Genomic DNA, 26,921 nt, shown 5'->3' on the forward strand with positions numbered 1-26,921 from the left:
GAACACTACATAGGTGAGACTAAGCAACCTTTACACAAAAGGCTATACCAGCACCGCAGAGAGGGCTCCAGTGGACCTCAGTCTGCAGTTCATCTCCATCTTAAAGACACTAACCACACGTTTGAGGACAAGGAAGTGAAAATCTTAGCCAGAGAGAAGAAATGGTTTGAGAGAGGTGTCAAGGAAGCATTCTTTGTGAAACAGTTGAAACCCAGCCTTAACCGGGGAGGGGGTCTGAGACACGCTTTGTCCCCTGTTTACAGTGGGGTCTTTTGTTCATGGTAATGAGTCATTCATGTCATCAGGAGAGTCATCAAGGGAGCCATCAGGGGAGGGACAGCTGCCCTGTCATTAGGAGGGTGCTAACTAGAGCACAATAGGTGCTAATTAGAGCTATTGTTTAGTCACTAGCCTATAGCAGTCTGTCTCTCGGTAGGAGGGGTCTGGTTAGGTTTATTCTTCTCTACAAGAGTCAAGACAGACGTCAGACTACCAGAGCAAGAATTTTAGCTGAGAAAGCTTCTGCGATTTGAAGTGAAACGTCCTCGCATCAAGCAACCCAGTCCAGTCGAAGATTCAAGCTTCTCTACTATGGAAACCACCTGGACAACTACACCTACATAGAAATATGTGCCAAGCGAGCAGTGTTAGATGTTTGTGCGTGTCACCTGGAATTTGGCTGACACCTGCCTCAAGAGGGTTCCATGGGTTCACACAGCGCACCCTCTGTCTTTCAGCCGCTGGTGTGCACAATTAGTTGTAGCAACAGGTATATGAGGCAGCTACAATTTTACACGTTTTGCATACGATTCCTGCTTCATGCGCACTTTATGCACAAATCGACCAAATTCACACTGTGTGAAGGGGCCCTAACTGACATGTGGTGCAAGTTCCAGATGAGATTCATGAGTAAACACATCACTACTTTAAATATTAACTATTGTCATATCCTCCTGCAGGTGCAAGTCTTGGCACAGGACTGACACAAGGGGTCGGACTAACAAATGGACTGGGACTGGGACAGGCAGGAAAACGTGGTGAGGATGGCTTGTTGTCATTAAACTCTCACAGCAAACATTTCGAAAATGTTTGGCTCTGAAAAACATAATGACCATCAAAAAAATAACAATTTGCATAGATTTTTTTAAACTTGATGATAATACTGCTAATAATAATAATGATTATATTATGATAATCACTATTATTGTTATTATCAACATCACTGTCGTTATTATATTATTATGATGATGATAATCACTATTACTGTTATTATCATCATCGCTGTTATCGTCAGCAGCAGTATCAGCATTGCGATAATAATAAAAATGATATAATATTAATTATTATTATGATCATTGTTATTCTTATCATCACTATTACTGTCATCATCATTGTCGTCACCATCACTATTATAATTATTATTAATAACGTTTTCCAGTCTGAATTCATGCAGAAATCTGTGAATCAACTTTGTGTTTCTCTACATTTTCAGTTTACGGCGGTGGTATTGGTGCTTTGCCAGGTAAATTATCATTTTTTCCCCAAACTTTCTTCATTCTCTTTGCATCAGTGCAAAAGCACAAACTGAAGTCTACATAAAATTTATACTTGATAACAGGGATGTCTGTGTGATTGAAAGATTGTTCCATAATCTCTGAAAGTATTTTTTTTTTTCTTTTTGTTTTCTTGACAGGATATGGCACCTTAGCGGGAGTTGGCTATCCGGGTGCTCGACCAGGTCAGTCATGAACTCATTAATTTCATAAAACCCACATTTGTTTACTAGATGGTAAATCTTTTTTTTTTTTTTTTTGGCACAATCTCACTGTCTTTTATGAGTGAAGAAAACTGCTGATATTCATCATTCTGCCAAACGGGAAAAGTTTGACTTAAAGGGGTCACGTTACCAACATTTACAGCGAGCTAAAGTCAGTCAGTCAGTCAAACAGATATGTTTGCTTCTATTCCACCAATGTGTGGGCCGCAAACAGGAATCCAAATGTGGACGTCTGTGATGTCCAGCTGGGGTGATAACGCTCGTATATAACCGACATAAATGTCATGTTGATGTCAGGATTTCAATGATTTATTTGAATTTGAACATTTCTTTTTTATACAGAATGATGTACATTGTAATAGGATTTTTTTCCTGTACCTAGTATTTCGTTGACCATTCCTTAATAAGTTCCTGCTCAACCAGATGCATCAACAAACTTCTGGCAGAATCTTGGTTTGACATTTCACTGCTCTTCTTGGCAGAATTGGTAGAGTTGTTGGTTTTAAGTCCAGTCCAGATATTTTTAATAGGCTTCATGTTGGGATTTTGGGAAAGCAATTCCAGAGGTTTAACATAATCATTGATATGTGTTTGGGGTCATCGACCTGTTGGAACAACAATTAATGTTTCACACATCCAGCTCAAGATGCCCAGATTGTTTCATTTCAAGGGTCATAAATGAATCTGTATGTGGGACCATGGGCCAAAAATAAATGTTGATGTTATATGGAGTACACACATACATTACAGTGCAATTACATGTATCAAAGTGGTGGAACTCATCTGACAAATTCCAGGCTTAAAGCTCCCCCCATGCCCCAGACCTTTTGTACATATGGAGGTGTATAAAGAAGCGCAGCTGACATAAAATTTGTGTCAAATCCACATAGAGGCCTTTTGTGTATCTGGCATACCTGCCAACATTTGAATGTACCAATGCTGGACACCCATGTGTGGCCGTGACCACCAAAGGCCTGAAGCATAACTAGGTGGGGTCTGGGGGTGTGCCCGGACTCACACAACTGCAGGACTAATGGGTCACCAGGAGCAGACAAGAGAGGTCCTGATGCTGAAGTCTCTGGATGTAGTACAGTGAGGAAAATAAGTATTTGAACACCCTGCGATTTTGCAAGTTCTCCCACTAAGAAATCATGAAGGGGTCTGAAATTTTCATCTTAGGTGCATGTTCACTGTGAGAGACATAATCTAAAAAAAAAAAAAAAAATCCAGAAATCACAGTGTATGTTTTTTTTAATTATTTATTTGTGTGTTACTGCTGCAAATAAGTATTTCAACAGCTGTGAAAATCAATGTTAATATTTAGTACAGTAGCCTGTTTGCAATTACAGAGGTCAAACGTTTCCTGTAGTTTTTCACCAGGTTTTCACACACTGTAGCAGGGATTTTGGTCCACTCCTCCATACAGAGCTTCTCTAGATCTTTCAGGTTTGGAGTTTCAGCTCCCTCCAAAGATTTTCTATTGAGTTCAGGTCTGGAGACTGGCCAGGCCACTCCAGGACCTTGAAATGCTTCTTATGGAGCCCCTCCTTAGTTGCCCTGGCTGTGTGTTTGGGGTCATTGTCATGCTGGAAGACCCAGCCATGACCCATCTTCAATGCTCTTACTGAGGGAAGGAGGTTGTTTGACAAAATCTCATAATACATGACCCCATCCATCCTCCCTTCAATACGGTGCAGTCATCCTGTCCCCTTTGCAGAAGAGCACCCCCAAAGTATGATGTTTCCACCCCCATGCTTCACGGTTGGGATGGTTTTCTTGGGGTTGTTCTCATCCTCTAAACATGGTAAGTGGAGTTGATTCCAAAAAGCTCTATTCTGGTCTCATCTGACCACATGACCTTCTCCCATGCCTCCTCTGGATCATCCAGATGGTCACTGGTGAACTTCAAACGGGCCTGGACATGTGCTGGCTTGAGCAGGGGGACCTTGCTGCCCTGCAGGATTTTAAACCATGACAGCATCATGTGTTACTAATGTAATCTTTGTGACTGTGGTCCCAGCTCTCTTCAGGTCATTGACCAGGTCCTTCTGTGTAGTTCTGAGCTTTCTCAGAATCATCCTTACCCCACAAAGTGAGATCTTGCATGGAATCCCAGACTGAGGGAGATTGACAGTCATCTTGTGTTTCTTCCACTTTCTAATAAATAATCATAACAGTTGTTGTCTTCTACCAAGCTGCTTGCCTGTTGTCCTGTAGTCCATCCCAGCCTTGTGCAGGTCTACAGTTTTGTCCCTGGTGTCCTTAGACAGCTCTTTGGTCTTGGCTATGGTGGACAGGTTGGAGTGTGACTGATTGTGTGAACAGGTGTCTTTTATACAGGTAACAAGTTCAAACAGGTGCAATTAATACAGGTAAAGAGTGCAGAATAAGAGGGCTTCTTAAAGAAAACTTAACAGGTCTGTGTGAGCCAGAATTCTTGCTGGTTGGTAGGATCAAATACTTACAACCCCTGGCAATAATTATGGAATCACCAGCCTCGGAGGATGTTCATTCAGTTGTTTAATTTTGTAGAAAAAAAGCAGATCACAGACATGACACAAAACTAAAGTCATTTCAAATGGCAACTTTCTGGCTTTAAGAAACACTATAAGAAATCAGGAAAAAAAAATTATGGCAGTCAGTAACGGTTACTTCTTTAGACCAAGCAGAGGGAAAAAAATATGGAATCACTCAATTCTGAGGAATAAATTATGGAATCACCCTGTAAATTTTCATCCCCAAAACTAACACCTGCATCAAATCAGATCTGCTCGTTAGTCTGCATCTAAAAAGGAGTGATCACACCTTGGAGAGCTGTTGCACCAAGTGGACTGACATGAATCATGGCTCCAACACGAGAGATATCAATTGAAACAAAGGAGAGGATTATCAAACTCTTAAAAGAGGGTAAATCATCACGCAATGTTGCAAAAGATGTTGGTTGTTCACAGTCAGCTGTGTCTAAACTCTGGACCAAATACAAACAACATGGGAAGGTTGTTAAAGGCAAACATACTGGTACACCAAGGAAGACATCAAAGCGTCAAGACAGAAAACTTAAAGCAATATGTCTCAAAAATTGAAAAATGCACAACAAAACAAATGAGGAACGAATGGGAGGAAACTGGAGTCAACGTCTGTGACCGAACTGTAAGAAACCGCCTAAAGGAAATGGGATTTACATACAGAAAAGCTAAACGAAAGCCATCATTAACACCTAAACAGAAAAAAAACAAGGTTACAATGGGCTAAGGAAAAGCAATCGTGGACTGTGGATGACTGGATGAAATTCATATTCAGTGATGAATCTCGAATCTGCATTGGGCAAGGTGATGATGCTGGAACTTTTGTTTGGTGCCGTTCCAATGAGATTTCTAAAGATGAGTGCCTGAAGAGAACATGTAAATTTCCACAGTCATTGATGATATGGGGCTGCATGTCAGGTAAAGGCACTGGGGAGATGGCTGTCAAGGATTCAATTCAAGGATTCAAAGGATTCAAAAGAATTTTATTGTCATATGCACAGAAGAACATGTTCCCTCCACAATGAAATGTGTCTACTGCATTTAACCCATCCTAATTGCCAATTAGGAGCAGAAGTCGCCATTAGGCGCCCGGGGACCAGCTCCAGATGTACATCCCTGCCTTGGTTAACAGCAGGGCTGAGCAAACCAAGACCAACCCATAACAAACGACACACACATAACACACAACACACATAGGCCAGCCTGGTACATAAACACATATAAAAAGCACACACGAGGGAAGAAAGAGAAAAAACCCTCATAGCCCCTGCATTACACTGCAGCAATGAGGAAAAAAAAACCCCATCAGGACAGAAAAACAATAATCACACAGACACACAAAGACGCAGGACGACAACCGAGATTTGAAGGTCCAGTTTATCAGAACACTCCGGAGGCAGCCTATTAGGTGTCGTCAACGGCCTTGTTCGACAATCCTGGAAGGGGGAGGGGCTCAGCCCTGAGCAGTCCACTGTCCACAGTCAACGTCAGAGCTGGAGAAGCTGAGGGGAGGGGGATGACCAGGGAGCGAGGCTTAAGTGTTGATCTTCTTGAGGAGGGTTTTTTTTATCACAGCGGCCTTGAAGTGCAGCTGTGTTTGGGGAAGCCAAATGAATATCCAGATTAGCAGACGCCTGAAAGATTCCACAGTTCTGAGAACAGAGTGGCTCTCAATACATCTGAATGTAGGATGTGGTCTTTACTGACGGTCAAAGCGGTTTCCAGAGCTGCAATCCTGCCCGAGATTTTTTCCAGCGTGCGGTTAACACCCGCCGACTGCGCAGCCACTGTCTTCCCAATCAAATCAATCATGTAGGGCAGCCTGGACGGCCCGATTAATGCTGCCTCCACTTTCTTAATTTTCCGGTAAACCAGCGCCATGCCCGCTCCACACAGCAGAAAGCCGGTCACCACCAAGCCAAATATATACACATCTTCGATGTCCTCCACAGAAAGCATGTAAAGGCACATGACCTGCCATCTCCTCCACGAGTCCATCACGTAACCCATCACATGCATCCCGGCAGGACAGGTCGGGTCCTCCACCCCCGAATGTCTTGTGGAAAAAATAGTGTCAATTGCGTTCAGAGACCACTTTAACAGATCCATTTTTGTCGTTTTCCAGAAGAGCAAAGCTGCAGCTTCACTACATCATCAATAAATGCACAAGTTTATGTTGATATTTTGGACACTTTTTTATCCCATCAATTGAAAGGATGTTTGGGGATGATGAAATCATTTTTCAAGATGATAATGCATCTTGCCATAGAGCAAAAATTGTGAAAACATTCCTTGCAAAAAGACACATAGGGTCAATGTCATGGCCTGCAAATAGTCCGGATCTTAATCCAATTGAAAATCTTTGGTGGAAGTTGAAGAAAATGGTCCATGACAAGGCTCCAACCTGCAAAGCTGATCTGGCAACAGCAATCAGAGAAAGTTGGAGCCAGATTGATGAAGAGTACTGTTTGTCACTCATTAAGTCCATGCCTCAGAGACTGCAAGCTGTTGTAAAAGCCAGAGGTGGTGCAACAAAATACTAGTGATGTGTTGGAGCCTTCTTTTGTTTTTCATGATTCCATCATTTTTTCCTCAGAATTGAGTGAGTCCATATTTTTTTCCCTCTGCTTGGTCTAAAAAAGTAACTGTTACTGACTGTCACAATTATTTTTCCTGATTTCTTATAATTTCTTAAAGCCAGAAAGTTGCCATTTGAAATGACTTTAGTTTTGTGTCATGTCTGTGATCTGCTTTTTTTTCTACAAAATTAAACAACTGAATGAACATCCTCCGAGGCCAGTGATTCCATCATTATTGCCAGGGGTTGTATTTGCAGCAGTAACATACAAATAAATTATTAAAAAATCATACATTGTGATTTCCAGATTTTTTTATTTTTTTTTAGATTATGTCTCTCACAGTGGACATGCACCTAAGATGAAAATTTCAGACCCCTCCATGATTTCTAAGTGGGAGAACTTGCAAAACCGCAGGGTGTTCAAATACATAGTTTCCTCACTGTATGTAGTGTGTTAGGATTATAGTCGGGTCAGAGCACAGAGTGTAAATGTTGATCTTAACTTAGTGAAATCCTGTTTTCTCCTTAAGAATAATGATGTTTGTGGTCTGCAGGGTTTGTCCCAGGAGCTGGTGGTGTTCTCAGTCTGCAGGGTGCAAATAGCAACGGTAAACCTTTATTTAATGACATGTGAATGCAAAACATCTAGTATTAACTTTAAAGACAAGATAAACTGCATGAATTAACAGTGTGAGTTGCTCAGTACCTTGGAGAGACTTCTTCAGATTTCTTGGCCAGCTGAAGTCATTTGCTCGTAGCCACAGACTAAATCCATGCGTGCGCTCTCTGGGATGGTGGAATGGGTCTGGAGTGTCCGGTGGTGCTGGTTCTATCCCAGCCTGGATGTTCATTGCCTGGCATGTTGTTATGTAATTCAGCCTTTGCATGGACAGTGAATTAAAGCTCCTAACAGCAGTAACTAATCACTGTTTGAGTGCGTCCGGTCTGATCGAGACCGTCACCTGCATGCGCGGAAACAATATGCAAAATATGGAAGACTGAAGAGGAGGACATTTCTTTGTTGTATTGATGAAAACACTTTAGCAAGATATTTTGAAGTGACAATATAAATTAATATAAATGCTCATAACAACAGTTTGGCATGTAAAAGAAAAAACACCCATATTATTAAAACATTAGACAGAAATTGTAGAAAAACTTAAAGTATAATTGCACACACAGCTTCTCTGGTCTTCTGTATTTTAATGTGAAATTATTTGACTGTGACTGTAGCTGAATGAGACAAAGCATGCTTCATAAATATTCTCTAATGTATTTTGGTGTAAGTTAGAGTGTTGCAGAAAAACTTTGTCTTGTCATGTGATTGTTCAGATGCAACATCACGCCAGTACATTAAATAAATATATTATCTTACAAAACAAAGAGAAAAGCTTTTTTTTTTTTTTGCTTTTCTTTTTTCCATTCTGACTAAAACTCCTCTTTTAGAAACTTGATAATTATTATTATTATTATTATTTGCAATGAACAGCAAGTCATAGTAAAATAAGCATCTGAAACATTTGTTATTTTTTGATTCTGTGACAATTCTTATTATTAATTTGCAAAATTCTTTAATTGGCTTGAACAGAGTTGTTGTTCTTGGTGAACAGAAGCTATTTTAAAAGAAACTTAATCCAAAAAAATCACTTTATATGAGACACTTTTTTGCTGTACTTAGCTAACATTATGATTTGCAACCTCTGTGCGTTCAAGCTAGGTTAGCACACGGTGCCCAAACAAAGTGTGTTATTTTATTTATCTTTCCTCTCAGTAAATGGTTAAATGGTAGAATGTTGTCTAATCACACTTTGTCAAACTGCATAAGTGTAGCTATCTAGCAAGCTAGGTTACATTAGCTACTGTTAAGCAAATGAGTTGACAACACTAATAAGGTTTGTAAACAGCGCAACATGTTGCCAGATTATAGGTTTAACCAATTACTGTTGTACATATGAAGTGTTCTAAAAAAAATCTTTAAAAATCATTTTAGAATTTCTTTTGTGGTAATTTATTGCAGCTGATGCTGCCAATGTCCACGTTAAAACTGACACCATATCTGATGTTGTGTTTTGAAACCACATTTAAAGCTACAGTATGCAGGATTTATTGGTGTTTATCAGCGTAGACTGTATACATTCTGGACAAAGACTTTGGCTACCTTATGACAAACCCATAAATGGATAAAAAAAAGTGGTGCATTATGTGATGAAAGAAGCCTGAACATGAAACCTGTCTATGAGTCTTAACCAGCTAAGATAACAGGCTAACCTTGGTTTGCATGTTTATTAAGTCATATTTTTGTGGACTGTGTGGTGGTTCTCATAACAGTTTGCTTTGGTATGGACATTAAAAGTTATGAGCCGCTTATTTTCTCAGTAATTGTGCATTAACGTGGCTTAAAGGCTCAGGCTACTGATAGCTGCTAAAAGTGTGAACACAGTTAGTATAAAATATTCAATAAGATGAGAATTGCACTCAGTGCAAATATCGTAGCAGAGACGTCTTAGATGATCCATTAGGATGTTGCATCACAACAAGACAGATTATTCCAGAAGATTGCAATAAAATACTAAAAACAACAGACACAATAACAACACAACAGCTAGCAGCTGCTACCAGGGTGACTTACTCACATCACAAGAGGCGGAGTCACTTGGCTCAGCCGCTGTAACACCCCAATTATACAGAACTTTATGGCTTAAAACATCTTAAACTAAGAAGCTAGAGAAAATTCACCCCTGTACAGTTGTCCTGGAGTTGAAAACTATTCTTGTTTTGTTTTGTATCAGGCTGTAAACATTATTTCTGTGCTACATTTGGGGATTTTAACATGGAATTCAGTGGTACCCTGCTCACTTTTGGAACCAACCACAAGTGGCCAGTCAAGGAACTGCATCTGAGACCACCAAAGCTTAACGTTTGGTGTTTATTAGCAGAAATGGAATACAGGATTTTTAACCATCTATCTGTTAATTTGTGCATAATTACCTGCAACAATGACCTGATGTGTTTTTATAAGCTGAGAATGAGCCCGTCATCTGCTTGGGAGTGCACCCCCTCATGGATGTTGCCATGTCGCACCTCCATGTTGATACAGTAGCCAAAAAGGGACATACTTTCAATCAATCAATCAATCAATCAATTTTTTTATATAGCGCCAAATCACAACAAACAGTTGCCCCAAGGCGCTTTATATTGTAAGGCAAGGCCATACAATAATTATGTAAAACCCCAACGGTCAAAACGACCCCCTGTGAGCAAGCACTTGGCTACAGTGGGAAGGAAAAACTCCCTTTTAACAGGAAGAAACCTCCAGCAGAACCAGGCTCAGGGAGGGGCAGTCTTCTGCTGGGACTGGTTGGGGCTGAGGGAGAGAACCAGGAAAAAGACATGCTGTGGAGGGGAGCAGAGATCGATCACTAATGATTAAATGCAGAGTGGTGCATACAGAGCAAAAAGAAAAAGAAACAGTGCATCATGGGAACCCCCCAGCAGTCTACGTCTATAGCAGCATAACTAAGGGATGGTTCAGGGTCACCTGATCCAGCCCTAACTATAAGCTTTAGCAAAAAGGAAAGTTTTAAGCCTAATCTTAAAAGTAGAGAGGGTGTCTGTCTCCCTGATCTGAATTGGGAGCTGGTTCCACAGGAGAGGAGCCTGAAAGCTGAAGGCTCTGCCTCCCATTCTACTCTTACAAACCCTAGGAACTACAAGTAAGCCTGCAGTCTGAGAGCGAAGCGCTCTATTGGGGTAATATGGTACTACGAGGTCCCTAAGATAAGATGGGACCTGATTATTCAAAACCTTATAAGTAAGAAGAAGAATTTTAAATTCTATTCTAGAATTAACAGGAAGCCAATGAAGAGAGGCCAATATGGGTGAGATATGCTCTCTCCTTCTAGTCCCCGTCAGTACTCTAGCTGCAGCATTTTGAATTAACTGAAGGCTTTTTAGGGAACTTTTAGGACAACCTGATAATAATGAATTACAATAGTCCAGCCTAGAGGAAATAAATGCATGAATTAGTTTTTCAGCATCACTCTGAGACAAGACCTTTCTGATTTTAGAGATATTGCGTAAATGCAAAAAAGCAGTCCTACATATTTGTTTAATATGCACTTTGAATGACATATCCTGATCAAAAATGACTCCAAGATTTCTCACAGTATTACTAGAGGTCAGGGTAATGCCATCCAGAGTAAGGATCTGGTTAGACACCATGTTTCTAAGATTTGTGGGGCCAAGTACAATAACTTCAGTTTTATCTGAGTTTAAAAGCAGGAAATTAGAGGTCATCCATGTCTTTATGTCTGTAAGACAATCCTGCAGTTTAGCTAATTGGTGTGTGTCCTCTGGCTTCATGGATAGATAAAGCTGGGTATCATCTGCGTAACAATGAAAATTTAAGCAATACCGTCTAATAATACTGCCTAAGGGAAGCATGTATAAAGTGAATAAAATTGGTCCTAGCACAGAACCTTGTGGAACTCCATAATTAACTTTAGTCTGTGAAGAAGATTCCCCATTTACATGAACAAATTGTAATCTATTAGACAAATATGATTCAAACCACCGCAGCGCAGTGCCTTTAATACCTATGGCATGCTCTAATCTCTGTAATAAAATTTTATGGTCAACAGTATCAAAAGCAGCACTGAGATCTAACAGAACAAGCACAGAGATGAGTCCACTGTCCGAGGCCATAAGAAGATCATTTGTAACCTTCACTAATGCTGTTTCTGTACTATGATGAATTCTAAAACCTGACTGAAACTCTTCAAATAGACCATTCCTCTGCAGATGATCAGTTAGCTGTTTTACAACTACCCTTTCAAGAATTTTTGAGAGAAAAGGAAGGTTGGAGATTGGCCTATAATTAGCTAAGATAGCTGGGTCAAGTGATGGCTTTTTAAGTAATGGTTTAATTACTGCCACCTTAAAAGCCTGTGGTACATAGCCAACTAACAAAGATAGATTGATCATATTTAAGATCGAAGCATTAAATAATGGTAGGGCTTCCTTGAGCAGCCTGGTAGGAATGGGGTCTAATAAACATGTTGATGGTTTGGATGAAGTAACTAATGAGAATAACTCAGACAGAACAATCGGAGAGAAAGAGTCTAACCAAATACCGGCATCACTGAAAGCAGCCAAAGATAACGATACGTCTTTGGGATGGTTATGAGTAATTTTTTCTCTAATAGTTAAAATTTTGTTAGCAAAGAAAGTCATGAAGTCATTACTAGTTAAAGTTAATGGAATACTCAGCTCAATAGAGCTCTGACTCTTTGTCAGCCTGGCTACAGTGCTGAAAAGAAACCTGGGGTTGTTCTTATTTTCTTCAATTAGTGATGAGTAGAAAGATGTCCTAGCTTTACGAAGGGCTTTTTTATAGAGCAACAGACTCTTTTTCCAGGCTAAGTGAAGATCTTCTAAATTAGTGAGACGCCATTTCCTCTCCAACTTACGGGTTATCTGCTTTAAGCTACGAGTTTGTGAGTTATACCACGGAGTCAGACACTTCTGATTTAAAGCTCTCTTTTTCAGAGGAGCTACAGCATCCAAAGTTGTCTTCAATGAGGATGTAAAACTATTGACGAGATACTCTATCTCCCTTACAGAGTTTAGGTAGCTACTCTGCACTGTGTTGGTATATGGCATTAGAGAACATAAAGAAGGAATCATATCCTTAAACCTAGTTACAGCGCTTTCTGAAAGACTTCTAGTGTAATGAAACTTATTCCCCACTGCTGGGTAGTCCATCAGAGTAAATGTAAATGTTATTAAGAAATGATCAGACAGAAGGGAGTTATCAGGGAATACTGTTAAGTCTTCTATTTCCATACCATAAGTCAGAACAAGATCTAAGATATGATTAAAGTGGTGGGTGGACTCATTTACTTTTTGAGCAAAGCCAATAGAGTCTAATAATAGATTAAATGCAGTGTTGAGGCTGTCATTCTCAGCATCTGTGTGGATGTTAAAATCGCCCACTATAATTATCTTATCTGAGCTAAGCACTAAGTCAGACAAAAGGTCTGAAAATTCACAGAGAAACTCACAGTAACGACCAGGTGGACGATAGATAATAACAAATAAAACTGGTTTTTGGGACTTCCAATTTGGATGGACAAGACTAAGAGACAAGCTTTCAAATGAATTAAAGCTCTGTCTGGGTTTTGGATTAATTAATAAGCTGGAATGGAAGATTGCTGCTAATCCTCCACCCCGGCCCGTGCTACGAGCATTCTGACAGTTAGTGTGACTCGGGGGTGTTGACTCATTTAAACTAACATATTCATCCTGCTGTAACCAGGTTTCTGTTAGGCAGAATAAATCAATATGTTGATCAATTATTATATCATTTACCAACAGGGACTTAGAAGAGAGAGACCTAATGTTTAATAGACCACATTTAACTGTTTTAGTCTGTGGTGCAGTTGAAGGTGCTATATTATTTTTTCTTTTTGAATTTTTATGCTTAAATAGATTTTTGCTGGTTATTGGTAGTCTGGGAGCAGGCACCGTCTCTACGGGGATGGGGTAATGAGGGGATGGCAGGGGGAGAGAAGCTGCAGAGAGGTGTGTAAGACTACAACTCTGCTTCCTGGTCCCAACCCTGGATAGTCACGGTTTGGAGGATTTAAGAAAATTGGCCAGATTTCTAGAAATGAGAGCTGCTCCATCCAAAGTGGGATGGCTGCCGTCTCTCCTAACAAGACCAGGTTTTCCCCAGAAGCTTTGCCAATTATCTATGAAGCCCACCTCATTTTTTTGGACACCACTCAGACAGCCAGCAATTCAAGGAGAACATGCGGCTAAACATGTCACTCCCGGTCTGATTGGGGAGGGGCCCAGAGAAAACTACAGAGTCCGACATTGTTTTTGCAAAGTTACACACCGATTCAATGTTAATTTTAGTGACCTCCGATTGGCGTAACCGGGTGTCATTACTGCCGACGTGAATTACAATCTTACCAAATTTACGCTTAGCCTTAGCCAGCAGTTTCAAATTTCCTTCAATGTCGCCTGCTCTGGCCCCCGGAAGACAATTGACTATGGTTGCTGGTGTCGCTAACTTCACATTTCTCAAAACAGAGTCGCCAATAACCAGAGTTTGATCCTCGGCGGGTGTATCGTCGAGTGGGGAAAAACGGTTAAAGATGTGAATGGGTTGGCGGTGTACACGGGGCTTCTGTTTAGGGCTACGCTTCCTCCTCACAGTCACCCAGTCGGCCTGCTTTCCCGGCTGCTCGGGATCTGCCAGGGGGGAACTAACGGCGGCTAAGCTACCTTGGTCCGCACCGACTACAGGGGCCTTGCTAGCTGTAGAATTTTCCACGGTGCGGAGCCGAGTCTCCAATTCGCCCAGCCTGGCCTCCAAAGCTACGAATAAGCTACACTTATTACAAGTACCATTACTGCTAAAGGAGGCCGAGGAATAACTAAACATTTCACACCCAGAGCAGAAAAGTGCGGGAGAGACAGGAGAAGCCGCCATGCTAAATCGGCTAAGAGCTAGTAGCTACGCTAAGCTAGCGGATTCCTAAAAACACGCAAAGCGAATAATGTGTAAATAATTTAGAGGTGATTCAGCAGAAGGAGTGCTTTAGTTAAGGCACGTAAAGATTACACTGGGAAACAAATCGTAATCTAGATAACTAGATCAATCTAACTGCGCAGATCAAACAGCTAACAGATACAGAAAAACACCGCTGTGCTCCGGAACAAGAAGTGATACAATACCGCAGTGAGAGCCGACCACCAGTAGAGTCAAGTAAAAAAGTAAAAAAAAATAAATAAAAAGGTAAAAAAGTAAAAAAGTCTTGAAAAAGACTATTAGTTCAAAGTCCAAAGCAGCAGGTAGCAGTCTCTGTGTAAACAGTCCCAACAGAGAGCCAAAATTCTGAATTTTCTGACTTTCACAATTTGCAGCACGATCAGAAGACTGAAGAAAAAACAGATGAATCAAGAGTTACTCCCATAAGATTGTAAACTGGGTGCTCGTGCAGGATAACAAGAGTGAGAACCCAGTTTATTTATTTTTGGAATTTAGGATCATACATGTTGCTTATCAAAAGAGAAGAACGCAATGGGGCATGAATTCTTATTTGTCAAAGAAGAGAAAGCATGAAGAGAAACAAAATTGGGATGGCATAATGCAATCTGCAACTTCACCACTAGGTGACACTGTTTCCTATCGGAATTCTCTGACTTTTCCCTAAAGGGAAGTCAAGTCAGAAATTCAATATGCCAACAATATGCACAATTCTACTTTGTTTTTTTGTGACAAAAAACAAAAATTAAATTAAATATGGCCTAGTTACTGTATTGTTGCTTTACTTGGAAATCTCGATTTCGACAGTTATATTCATAACCTGTGATCAGAGTCTGAGCCCCTCAGGGTTCTCTGGTGTTCATGCATTCATTCATTTTCTGCACCTGCTTTCTCCAGTCAAGGGTCACGGAGGGCTGGAACCTATCAAACCAGTCACAGACAGGCGAGACAGTCCATCACAGAGCCACAGACACACACACATTCACATCTACGGTCCATGAACAGTCGCCAGGTCACCGAACCTGCATGTCTTTGGAAGTGGGTGGAAGTCAGCGTACCTGGAGGGAACCCACGCAAACTCCACACAGAAAGGACCAGGTGGGAAGTGATCCCATGACCTTCTTGTTGCGAGGCAACAGTGCCATTGCTGTTGTGGTCTTCAGGTCTTCTAGAGTTGATGCCATTGCTGACATTCAACTATGTAACATGAAATAACTCCTTAACATTCAAACTAAATAACTCAACGTAACATCAGTCTGATTGTTTGAGGTCATATTTGTGTCATGATTGGATGTGAGTGCTGATGGTGGTTTCATGATGGTGGTTGTGGTCTTTAGGTTAGGGTCTAGTAGCCGGAGTTATCCATCATTCTTTCTGTGTGTTGTTTGCCTAAACAGGTTGATGATGATGATTTCACCTTTGCATGACAGTTCGGTCACAGTGCTGCTTTAATGGAGTCTGTATTACAATAATAAAATACAAACTGGTCAGAACATCTTGATTATGTTGAGCATGTTTAGAAAAAAAAACCTCACACATGATTTTCGGACCTACAGCTGATCCTCTCTGGACAGCCCAGAGGGTCATCAAAGAGGTCAAAGAGGTTCCCCATCGTATTTCTCCCACAACAAGCAATCCCCTACTTGATCTGTTACGTGTCATGACGCGGGTGAGGGGTTGGATTTTGAAGACTTCCATCTGATTGAGTCTGTTTGTAGAAACTACACCAAGAAGAGAGATCTTGCACATGAAAGCAGAAAGGTACTTCAGAGAGAGAAGAGACAAACTGTGTAGTCATCTCGCTGTGGGCGCTAGGTGCACGTATAGAATGTTTGATTGCAGAAACTACATGGAACTGAGGCTAAAAAGTGCAAACGCTAGCTAGCATCGTTCCTAGTTCCCGCCAGATCCAGTTGTATTTTTTGCACCTGATCCCATTTTCTTTAAAAACTAATTATTCTTATCAATTCAATTTATTTCCTTTGTATAGTGCCAAATCACAACAGAGTTGCCTCAAGGCGCTTCACACAGGTAAGGTCTAACCTTACCAACCCCCAGAGCAACAGTGGTAAGAAAAAACTCCCTCTGAGGAAGATACCTCAAGCAGACCAGACTCAAAGGGGTGACCCTCTGCTTGGGCCATGATACAGACACAAATTACAGAAATAATTCACAGAACAATTCACGGCACAAACAAAGACTTATATCTGTGTTTGTCTAAAAATGATGTGTATTCAGACACAGAGCCGGCACGTTCACACTGGTTGGCAACAGAAAGCGTTAGACGGGTCATAGACCAGCAAATCCCCAGTTTATAGTTTTTCTTCCCACACGATTTCTTCATCACTAAACATATTTCTTCTGTGTTGTAAAATTTGTTCATTGTTTATTCGGGTATGAGCTGGTAGCTTTACATTCTGCTGAAACATGGCTCCTTTTAAATATACTGTAACCACGAGGAAACAATTTGTTTTTGCTACACTATGAGGACATTTATGTTCCAGACCATCTATAACCTTCCAGTTCTTTCTTGAGGTAGTCATGTTTTTGAATGTTGTCTTTCTTCATGCTGATTGATTTGCATTTCTCTGTAATTTGGACCATTGTGGTGAAGAAGTAGCTGATCCAGAAGGTGTTTGCATCCTGTGACATGATGTCTACGGTTCTGCTCTCAGTGTCTTCTTCAAACAGTGGGGTGTGATTGATCAGTATGTTTGTTATTGGCTGCTGTTTTCCTGAGATGACTGACTGGATGTCTTTTTCTCGGCACACCAGTGGTTACTTTCTTTTTCAGTATATTTCATATTGTTGTTTCGCCGATGCTCGATGCTCCCTCATAGTGGGGCAGATGACCTCTAATTTCCTGCTTTTAAACTCAGATAAAACTGAAGTTATTGTACTTGGCCCCACAAATCTTAGAAACATGGTGTCTAACCAGATCCTTACTGTGGATGGCATTACCCTGACCTCTAGTAATACTGTGAGAAATCTTGGAGTCATTTTTGATCAGGATATGTCATTCAAAGCGCATATTAAACAAATATGTAGGACTGCTTTTTTGCATTTACGCAATATCTCTAAAATCAGAAAGGTCTTGTCTCAGAGTGATGCTGAAAAACTAATTTGTGCATTTATTTCCTCTAGGCTGGACTATTGTAATTCATTATTATCAGGTTGTCCTAAAAGTTCCCTAAAAAGCCTTCAGTTAATTCAAAATGCTGCAGCTAGAGTACTGACGGGGACTAGAAGGAGAGAGCATATCTCACCCATATTGGCCTCTCTTCATTGGCTTCCTGTTAATTCTAGAATAGAATTTAAAATTCTTCTTCTTACTTATAAGGTTTTGAATAATCAGGTCCCATCTTATCTTAGGGACCTCGTAGTACCATATCACCCCAATAGAGCGCTTCGCTCTCAGACTGCAGGCTTACTTGTAGTTCCTAGGGTTTGTAAGAGTAGAATGGGAGGCAGAGCCTTCAGCTTTCAGGCTCCTCTCCTGTGGAACCAGCTCCCAATTCAGATCAGGGAGACAGACACCCTCTCTACTTTTAAGATTAGGCTTAAAACTTTCCTTTTTGCTAAAGCTTATAGTTAGGGCTGGATCAGGTGACCCTGAACCATCCCTTAGTTATGCTGCTATAGACGTAGACTGCTGGGGGGGTTCCCATGATGCACTGTTTCTTTCTCTTTTTGCTCTGTATGCACCACTCTGCATTTAATCATTAGTGATCGATCTCTGCTCCTCTCCACAGCATGTCTTTTTCCTGGTTCTCTCCCTCAGCCCCAACCAGTCCCAGCAGAGGACTGCCCCTCCCTGGGCCTGGTTCTGCTGGAGGTTTCTTCCTGTTAAAAGGGAGTTTTTCCTTCCCACTGTAGCCAAGTGCTTGCTCACAGGGGGTCGTGTTTGACCGTTGGGGTTTTACATAATTATTGTATGGCCTTGCCTTACAATATAAAGCGCCTTGGGGCAACTGTTTGTTGTGATTTGGCGCTATATAAAAAAAATTGATTGATTGATTGATTGATAAAATGGCCGACATCTTAAATGTTCAAGTGGCCAATCAACCAGATATGCTCAGTAATATCACGAGAATCACCAAATGCACGGTTTTTCTATAATCTGTTCCACTGTCAGCTCTCAGCATCAGAATCGCTGGTTCTCTTAGTGCAGCAGATAACTGAGACAATCGTGCAAATAGTGATACAAGCACCAAAGTCGGCACAAATACTCCTTAGATATTACTCTTTTGAAAAAAACGAATGGCCACTTGAATTTTCAATAGGCGGCCAGGTAGGGGTCAATTGAAGAATTACACAGGGGTCACAACTAAAAGTGCTCAAATCATATTGTAAACTACACCACATTATTTGTCTGATCATAAAGATTCCAAAAAGGTATAGTTTGGATTATCTATGACTGAATGATCAGGAGTTATGGGGTAAAAACAGCAAAAATGGTGACAAAGGTCAGTTTCAGTTTGTACAGGGGTCAAAAGTTAAAGTTCCTTCAATTTTGGTAAAAAGTGATGCAAATTATTCATTGAGCTAATAGGATTAATAAATGGAATAGTTTTGATTGTGTTGAATGTTTGGTCTCCAAAGTAAAGGTCAAACAAGGTCAATGTCCATTGGATTCTATGACATGTGACATGTGTTACCCTGTAACGTGGTAACTAAGCATGATACATGGTCGATGAATGATACATGGAGATGAATATGAAGACGTGACTGTGTCTCAGGACTTGTGCACAGGATCTGATGTAAATCTGTTGAACAAACCTTTAGTCACCAAGAGACCTTCACGCTAAAAAAATTGAAAATGAGAGAATGTTGAAGGAGAATGATTCATGATTCACTAGTTGTGGTACCTGGTACGAATCTTTCTTGCCCACCAAGATGGTGATTACATGATTTAATGACATCATGATGTCAGACTTCATCCCTCCTCATGTGTTTGAGGTCGTTTTACCGACTTTATGTTTTCTCAGGTTTTGTTGGCGGAACAGGAACCTATCAGGGAGCGAGTCTGGTCCCTGGAGGTTATGGAACAGGTAATGTTCAATACACATTAAAACTAATTACACATTGGCAGATTATGTCGATGTAGAGTTTATGCAGCGTAGTCTGAAGTGTTCCAATGCACCTGCCACAGGTTTAGGACAGGGAGCGTATCTGGGTGGTGCAGCTGGAAAACTTGGAAGTAAGAATTTTCTTAATTTTTGTTTTTTAATTTGGTACAGTCTTTTTTTTTTTGGCACAGCAACCTAACTCCAGCTTCCTCTTTACCTTCAGCTGCTGCTGCTCTCGGACAGGGTGGGTATTCCCTGGGTGTTTCAGGAAAGTCAGATGGTGAGGTTCTGGAATATTTTGGTTTCTTAGTAAACTTGACATTTCTTTGAGCTGAATTTTAATGGACCACACCGGCTGTTTTCATGTTTCAGCCAAATACATGAAAGAGCATGCATCTTACTGCTGGCCATTTTTGAAAATATGAAGAACTATGAAGTTGAAGGGTCATGGTGTAGCAGCGGATCAAAGTTCCACATGGACTGTGTCCGTGGTTCAGACTCATTTGAGCTGTGGGTTAATTGATAAGCTCACACAGTAGTCTGAAGTACAGATTAATTGTCATGGTGACTTATTTTTTTTCCCCCCACAGCTGTAATTGTGCTTATTAATTCTGTCCTTTCGTTCAGTTCATTTGAGAAGCTACCTTTTGGGGAAAAGAAGATGAACTTACAGCCAAAAATTAACTTACAGTTGTGTCCTTTGACCTTATGGACAGCTTACTTAAAAATGATTTAAAATAATTATTTCAACTGTGTAAAATTATCATTATATTATTATCAGGGAAAAATCAGTGGTGTGTTTGTGTGAATGGAGCATGTTAAAGGCAAACAGTCACCTTGTGCTCCTTGTGCATCAAGCTTGGCGTAGACTTGATGCACGTCGGGGTCGAGGTATGAAACGTCAACGGTTGAGGATGGAACATGCGCACTGAGCACATTGCGTCACCATTCTCAATCAGACTCACAGCTGAGCCTACGTCAAGCAGCGCTCCTCGGCCGTTAGCCCTACTTTGAATTGTAAACCAGTGATTTGTTTGGGAGTCTTGCTTCAAAAAAAAAAAAAAGAAAAGAAAAAGAAAAGAAAAGAAACAAAGGAATGTATGTATGTGTGCCCTCACAGGTTATGGTGAAGGAGCAACAGGACATCTGGGTGCTGTGGCAGGCAACGGATTTGGTAAGTGACAGAACAGAAACATGCATGAAAGACAGACAAGTGATCATTAAATTTATATGAGATCTTTTCTACAAATTTAAATGTACCTTTGAATTTGTAGCTACTAGGCAACAGTAACCATGGGCATGAAGACATTAGGTAGAGTAAATGTTGTGTCAATAACAATGTGGTCACTTTGTTTGGGAGAGAATTTCCTGATTAACAACACAGTTCATTGCCTGGTGGAAATCAGGTTTGCCCCAATGACCTTGATCTTGATCCTATGACTTTGACCTGCACCCAAAGTCCTGACTTTGGCAGGTATTTCCAGAATCTACCTCTACATATGATCAAATTCCTTGATCTTGACCACACTGACTTTGACCTTTGCTCAAATTAACCCTTTAAAAGCATTTCCGGTGTTTACGTTCAGCCACATGCTGAGTTTGGTTGAAATCAATTTAAGAGTGTTGGTGGAGTAAACCAACAAGCAGAGACACCACCCTGACCTTGTCATGTCCCGGCCGTTTCCAGGCTTCAGCCCATATGTCCCTTCTTCATTTAGTTCTGTTCCTTTGGCATCAGCCTCGTTTTGTTAATTACCTTTTTCTTCATGTGGGGTTTTTTCCATGTTCTGATTTTTGCTTTGTCACCTTCTTCCTTTGTTACTTTTCACCTCAGTTATGTTTTAGTCTTGTTTTGTTATTGCCTCTTTCTTCACGTTTATTCAATGTTCTCATATTGCTTTGTCACTTTCTTTCTTTGTTACTTTACAGCTATGTTTTAGTTCCATTCTAGTTTATCCACAGTCTGTTTTTATGTTTCAGCATTTAGTGTTTGTTTGCTTATGTTACTGTTCTCTCTTCTGTTAAGTATTTGGGTATTTCTGGTTTTGGTTTTCAGTTTTGTTTTCTTGTAGTTCTTCTGTCTGTTCTTAGTAGGTTTATTGTATTATTTCCCATGATTCACTTATCACGTTCTTGTATGCTTTTCAGTTGTGTTCAAGTTAGGGTGGTTTTCTTTGTACTATCTCTTATTGTCATGTTTGTATCTGATCACCTTTCTCTTGCTCCTGCTTGTCAGTCTCTCATTGTTTCCACAGTCTTTTCCGGATCACTGCACTCTCAGTTCCGCACCTGCACTTTGTCCTCTCAGTCAGCCACGCCCCTTCATCTGTCATTCTCTTGCCCATTTGTCACCGCCCTTCTGCATCATTGGCCTCTTAGCTGTCACCTGACCACGCCCCCCTTTCCAGGCCTTTCCTCCTCCACGTGCACCTCATTTCCTGATTAACACCTGTCCCTATTTAACCTGCGTCTGTTCACTTCTTCCCCGCTTGTTCGTAGATTCACTCACGTACCAGCCTCTTGTTTCGTTCTTGTTTTGCCAAGCCTTGTTTTTGGACTCTGTTTTGTGTTCTGGATCCTGTTTTTTGCCTCTGCTCTGACATACCTGTTTGCTCGTGTTTTGACCTTGCTTGTTCTTTGGACCACGTCTTCAGCTTAATCCTTGTCAAGTACTTTTGCTCCGTGGACTGCCTTGCTGTTAACGATCCCAAGCCTGAATAAACCACCCTTTAAGTATATTTCCTTTTGTCGAGCCTGCATTTGTGTCCTGCCCTCGTCCAGTCCTGACAGACCTTGACGATTGACCTTTGCCAAACCTCATCTTTTAAGGAAACGTTTCATTCACAAACCAAATTTGATGCACTTTGGATAATGGAAATGGGATGAAAATGGGCAGTGCACTGCTCCATGCTGCAAAGCTCTGCACACAAATCCTGGAAGCTGAAACAATTCCAGATCTTACCTGGCCTGCACACTTAGCAGTTCAGTGACCACATGCAACAATGATGCCCTCTAATCAGCATCTTGATCTGCCACACCTGTCAGGTGGCTGGCTTATCTTGGCAAAGGTGAAATAAGCCCTTTGCGTCTCGTACAGTTAGTGACTTCCTGCATTCTCACTTCAGGTGGAGATGCGGCTGCTGCAAAAGCTCTGTCTGCAGGTAGCACGCATCAGGCCCTCAGATGTTTCTTTTCCGTCTGCTTGTTGGTGCACTCAGTTATCATACCGGAGTGTTAGTGAAAATATATCTCCTGTTTCTTATTTTCCAAATCAGCAGGTTACGGGAATGGTTACAGCAATGGCTACGGAGCTGGTGAGTGCCAAAGAGTCAGAACTCACACACGTCACTGTGATGTAATGGTTAATACACAATGATGTGATGCTGCTTGGACCAAAGTCAGGTGGAGTTCGGGGTTAACGATGGTAGCGGTTGAATGGTCGTCTTTATCAGCTGGACAAATAAGGGTGTTTTCACATGAGGCCCAGTCCACCTTCTACCATGCCAGAGCACGAGTTGTCCCTTTCTCCACTGCCCCAATGGATCACGCTCATTGCACGACATGTTCCAGGCCTGAGCATGTTCCCTCCAACACGACCTGACTTTTGTTTTGAGAAAGAGCACTGTTGTCTTTAGCCCTATTCAGATGAGATTAGTTTTATATGGGGAGCTGGAGTAATGTAACATTTATTAGAGTGAATAACACAGCATAGGAAAACTCAATATAAATGACAGAGATGGGAGTGGCTACTCAGGAAGAGAGCAGGAGGATTGACGAGGTTTTTTTTAATTTTATCTGCATTTAGTGCTATACTCTTTGCAGTGCATGCTGCGCTCTTCACAGGGCACATTTCGCTCTTTGCAGATGCATAGCATAGTTTCCAAATGTAGTTTTTTGTGCATCCATGCTTGAGATAAACAGTAGAAAACTCCTTCACCGCAGGATTTTACTGATGTGTGATTATTATAACCTGATGTCATTTTTGTAGATCATTTTACAGAAGGTAAAAGTTGCCAGAATCTTTAATGACACAGGTGCATCCAATCCATAAAAGTGACCATAATGTTGCACTTGGATGTGGCAAAAATCACGGAGGAACTCTGGTACTAATCACTTTAGCCTGCTCCCCATATAAAACCTGACCCATCTGAATAAAGTATGCTACATTTAATCAATATTTTATCAATACAATTAGTCAACATTGTATTAATGACAAGATTTTTGTGGAGGCAGCAGATGATGAGGAAATATTTTACTTCCGTGCTCGCTGACCACAGTTCTCATTCATCAGTAGGGTGAGAAAACAGACACATGTTTAACCCAAACGAGTATGTTGAATTAATTCAAGACTGTACATGACAAGTAGTAGTTGTAGTAATAATATTAATAGTAAGTGTTAAATTGAACTATTGGATTGCGATCTTGGCATTACGGCCAACATCTACTAGTAATGATGATACATGCTTACCAGTTTCACTTCCAACTGTATCGTACCCCAGGCCACTTGTGCAAGTGGGCCTATGCACAGTTAAGTGTGCCATGCTGAGATGCAGTATGGCACACTTACAGTTACCAAACAAACTAGACTTTTAGGGAGTCAAATGGACATGGCACAGAGAAGTCTTCAGAGAAACACAACATGTTTGGGGTGGTCTTTAATCCACTGGGTGTAGCTGCTTTTTGTTCCTGTAGATACTTGTCTCACTTGTATAACTTGAAGATCTTGAATGTGATGGATGAACACTACCTGACCTGTAGTTTTTTTTTTGTTTTTTGTTTTTTTACTGTCACAGCGCTTGGTGCAGAAGGTCTTGGTGGACAGCTCCAGGGAGTGTATGGTAAGAGACTACAGGATGCAATAGCATCGTGAATGACACCTTTGTGACTCTGGTGGAGTTTGAACATGAGATTTCTCATTCACAAGACAAATGCTCCAGGTCAGCCAAAGGGGAATCCTCAACCTAGCCAAGCTAGTAGGAACATATTTAAACCCAGAGAGGAACGATGGATCAGTTCTTTACCCTTGCCAGGATATTAGAAAGGTCCTCGGGGTATGACCAACCAGTCTGCATGTGTTTTGTGGACTTGGACAAGGCCTATGGCCAGGTCCTTTGAGGTGTCCTGTGGTGGTTGCTGCAGAGTACGGGGCACCAGATCAGCTGCAATGTGTGAGCCGGTCTCTATATGACCAAAGTAGGAGCTGTGTCCGCATTCACAGCATCACATCAGACCTGTTGCTGATGGGACTTTGCCAGGGCTGCCCCTTGTCACCAGTCCTGCTTGTGATGTTTATGGACGGGATATCAAGGCAGAGTCAGGGACTGGAGGCAGTCCAGTTTGATGACCTCAGAGTTGCATCTCTGCTTTTTGTGGATGATGTAGTCCTGTTGACTTCATCAGACAGTGACCTTCGATTCCCACTGAGCAGGTTTAAGGCCGAGTGTGAAGCACCTGGCATGAGGATTTGGCCTCCACGGTAGATATGTTTGAGTGGTAACAAACACCTGTGATTCACTATGATGAAGAAGGTGATGAGATATGTTAGGTACAACCTCAAACCTGCACTGATACTACAGTGTGAAGCAGATAAGAGTCTGTGACTTCCCCTGGATGTGATGCCAGTCTGTCACAGGTTACTTCCCCAGTGGAAGCCGATACCCATTTAGAGCTTGATGGACTGAGACAGTGCAGATGATGTATGTTGTTGTTCAAGGATACTGGCAGGTGATGTGACCGGGAATCCAAACCAGATCTACATATTGGTAATCCAGAGCTACCTGCAATCTGTCAGCCACGTGTTTGTTGAAGGACTCTGAGAGCCGACGCGACCTCTTTCCTCTGTCATATTAGTCAAGCTGAAGTTGATGTGGCTTTTCACACGAGTCAGTGTTGAACGAGAATGGTTTATTACTCACAGAAGTGAACGAGCCGAAAGAGGGAAATGAGTAAGTGTGGCAGTGTGACTCTTCTCTCCTACAGGGGGCGGAGCTGTTGAGCTTCCTTATGGTGCCGGTCCAATAATTCCTTCTGGACTGGAAAGTAAGAAAGCCTTTGTGTGTGTGTGTGTGTGTGTGTGTGTGCGTGTGTGTGTGTGTGTGTGTGTGTGTGTGTGTGTGTGTAATTCATATTGTTTTCTACACATTGGCTTCTGTCTGTCCATTTAAACTTTAGCTGCTCTTACACATGGCCAGGTGTGGTGCTGTTCTGCTCCATAATGGGCTGAGATGCAACTCAATTCAATTTATTACATTTATGTAGCGCCAAATTACAACAAAGCTGCCTCAAGGTGCTTCACACAAGTAAAGTCTAACCTTACCAACCCCCAGAGCAAGAACCAGCCCAGTCTCATGTTCTTTTTTTTTTTTCGTGCTCCCGTCCCGAAATGAGTCATATTTTCGTGACGGGTTTTTTTTTTTAACTCACTATTCCTAATCTTACTCCTTCCCCTCACCCTAACCATAACCACCACCCTGACCCCCCGCTTCACTTTTAATTTTGTGCAGCCATCACGGACTGAATTAGAATGAATTTGTGCTGCCGTGACGAAAATGAGGCGCTTTTTGTCACAATATCATGACCCAGTTGTTATGTGTCGGACGCAGCTCGGAGAACCAACCAGCGTTTGAAGGACCCAGTATGAAATAAGCAGAGCACGGTACAAAGGCTAACTGAATTTAATACATAACAGTGATACAAAACAACAAAAGAGTGTGCGGTCTGGCATGGTGGTGATACGGTGCGCTCCCAGCAGCGCTAACGGTCCAGAGCCAGAAGCTGTTCGGACCCAAGGACCCCGCCGACACCCCCCAGGTGGCCGCAACAAACCGAGTCTGTGAAAGAAGGAACCATTATGTGAGTCCACACTCTACACACAGAGAGATCACTCAAAGGTGTACATAAACAGCAAACACTTCCTGGCTTAATTACTAATCAGCTTTCCAACCTGCAGGCATGGAACATCCAGTTCACAAAACTCCACTGCAGTGGAAGCCGATACATGACTAACGTACAGCTCAATATAATAAGGTGTGAGGGACACCACATTTACTGACTGTATAAATGTTAGTCACAAAATCTAACGTACCTCAGGAAGTGTGCTGACGAGCGTGAGACCTCACCCCCTCCTCTTTCACAGACCGTGCATCAAACCCTGGACGTTCTCTGCATCCACTGATGATGAGATGGCTCCCGAGACGACGATCTCACCCGTCTGGTCACAAGGTCGAGTCTCTGGCCAATACACACTGTACACTCCAGTCTTAAATGCCACCATGTTCCAATCCATATAGATGCACCACAGCTGTGAGTCCTGACGAGCCGCAGGTGATCAGGGTGAGGTCCTGATAACCTCAGCAACACAGCCACTCAGTCCCAAATGCAAGCCACCTGGAAGGAAAAACAAAAGACAGAAACA

At 41.6% G+C, this 26,921-nt stretch overlaps 1 protein-coding gene across 1 annotated transcript in view; it reads left to right on the forward strand.

Annotated features, from left to right (window-relative positions):
- LOC117527918 (glycine-rich cell wall structural protein 1.0-like) overlaps positions 1–26,921 on the forward strand; it is a 42,117-nt gene that overhangs the window by 12,857 nt on the left and 2,339 nt on the right. Inside the window, exons 7-17 of the mRNA XM_034190423.1 lie at positions 960–1,037; positions 1,493–1,522; positions 1,694–1,738; positions 7,435–7,488; positions 19,427–19,489; positions 19,591–19,638; positions 19,731–19,787; positions 20,628–20,681; positions 22,786–22,821; positions 24,301–24,345; positions 25,487–25,546. Coding sequence (XP_034046314.1) covers positions 960–1,037; positions 1,493–1,522; positions 1,694–1,738; positions 7,435–7,488; positions 19,427–19,489; positions 19,591–19,638; positions 19,731–19,787; positions 20,628–20,681; positions 22,786–22,821; positions 24,301–24,345; positions 25,487–25,546 — 570 coding nt within the window. The remainder of the gene's footprint in view (positions 1–959; positions 1,038–1,492; positions 1,523–1,693; positions 1,739–7,434; positions 7,489–19,426; positions 19,490–19,590; positions 19,639–19,730; positions 19,788–20,627; positions 20,682–22,785; positions 22,822–24,300; positions 24,346–25,486; positions 25,547–26,921) is intronic.

This window comes from Thalassophryne amazonica, chromosome 16 (assembly GCF_902500255.1).
Source record: "Thalassophryne amazonica chromosome 16, fThaAma1.1, whole genome shotgun sequence".
Lineage (NCBI taxonomy): Eukaryota > Metazoa > Chordata > Actinopteri > Batrachoidiformes > Batrachoididae > Thalassophryne > Thalassophryne amazonica.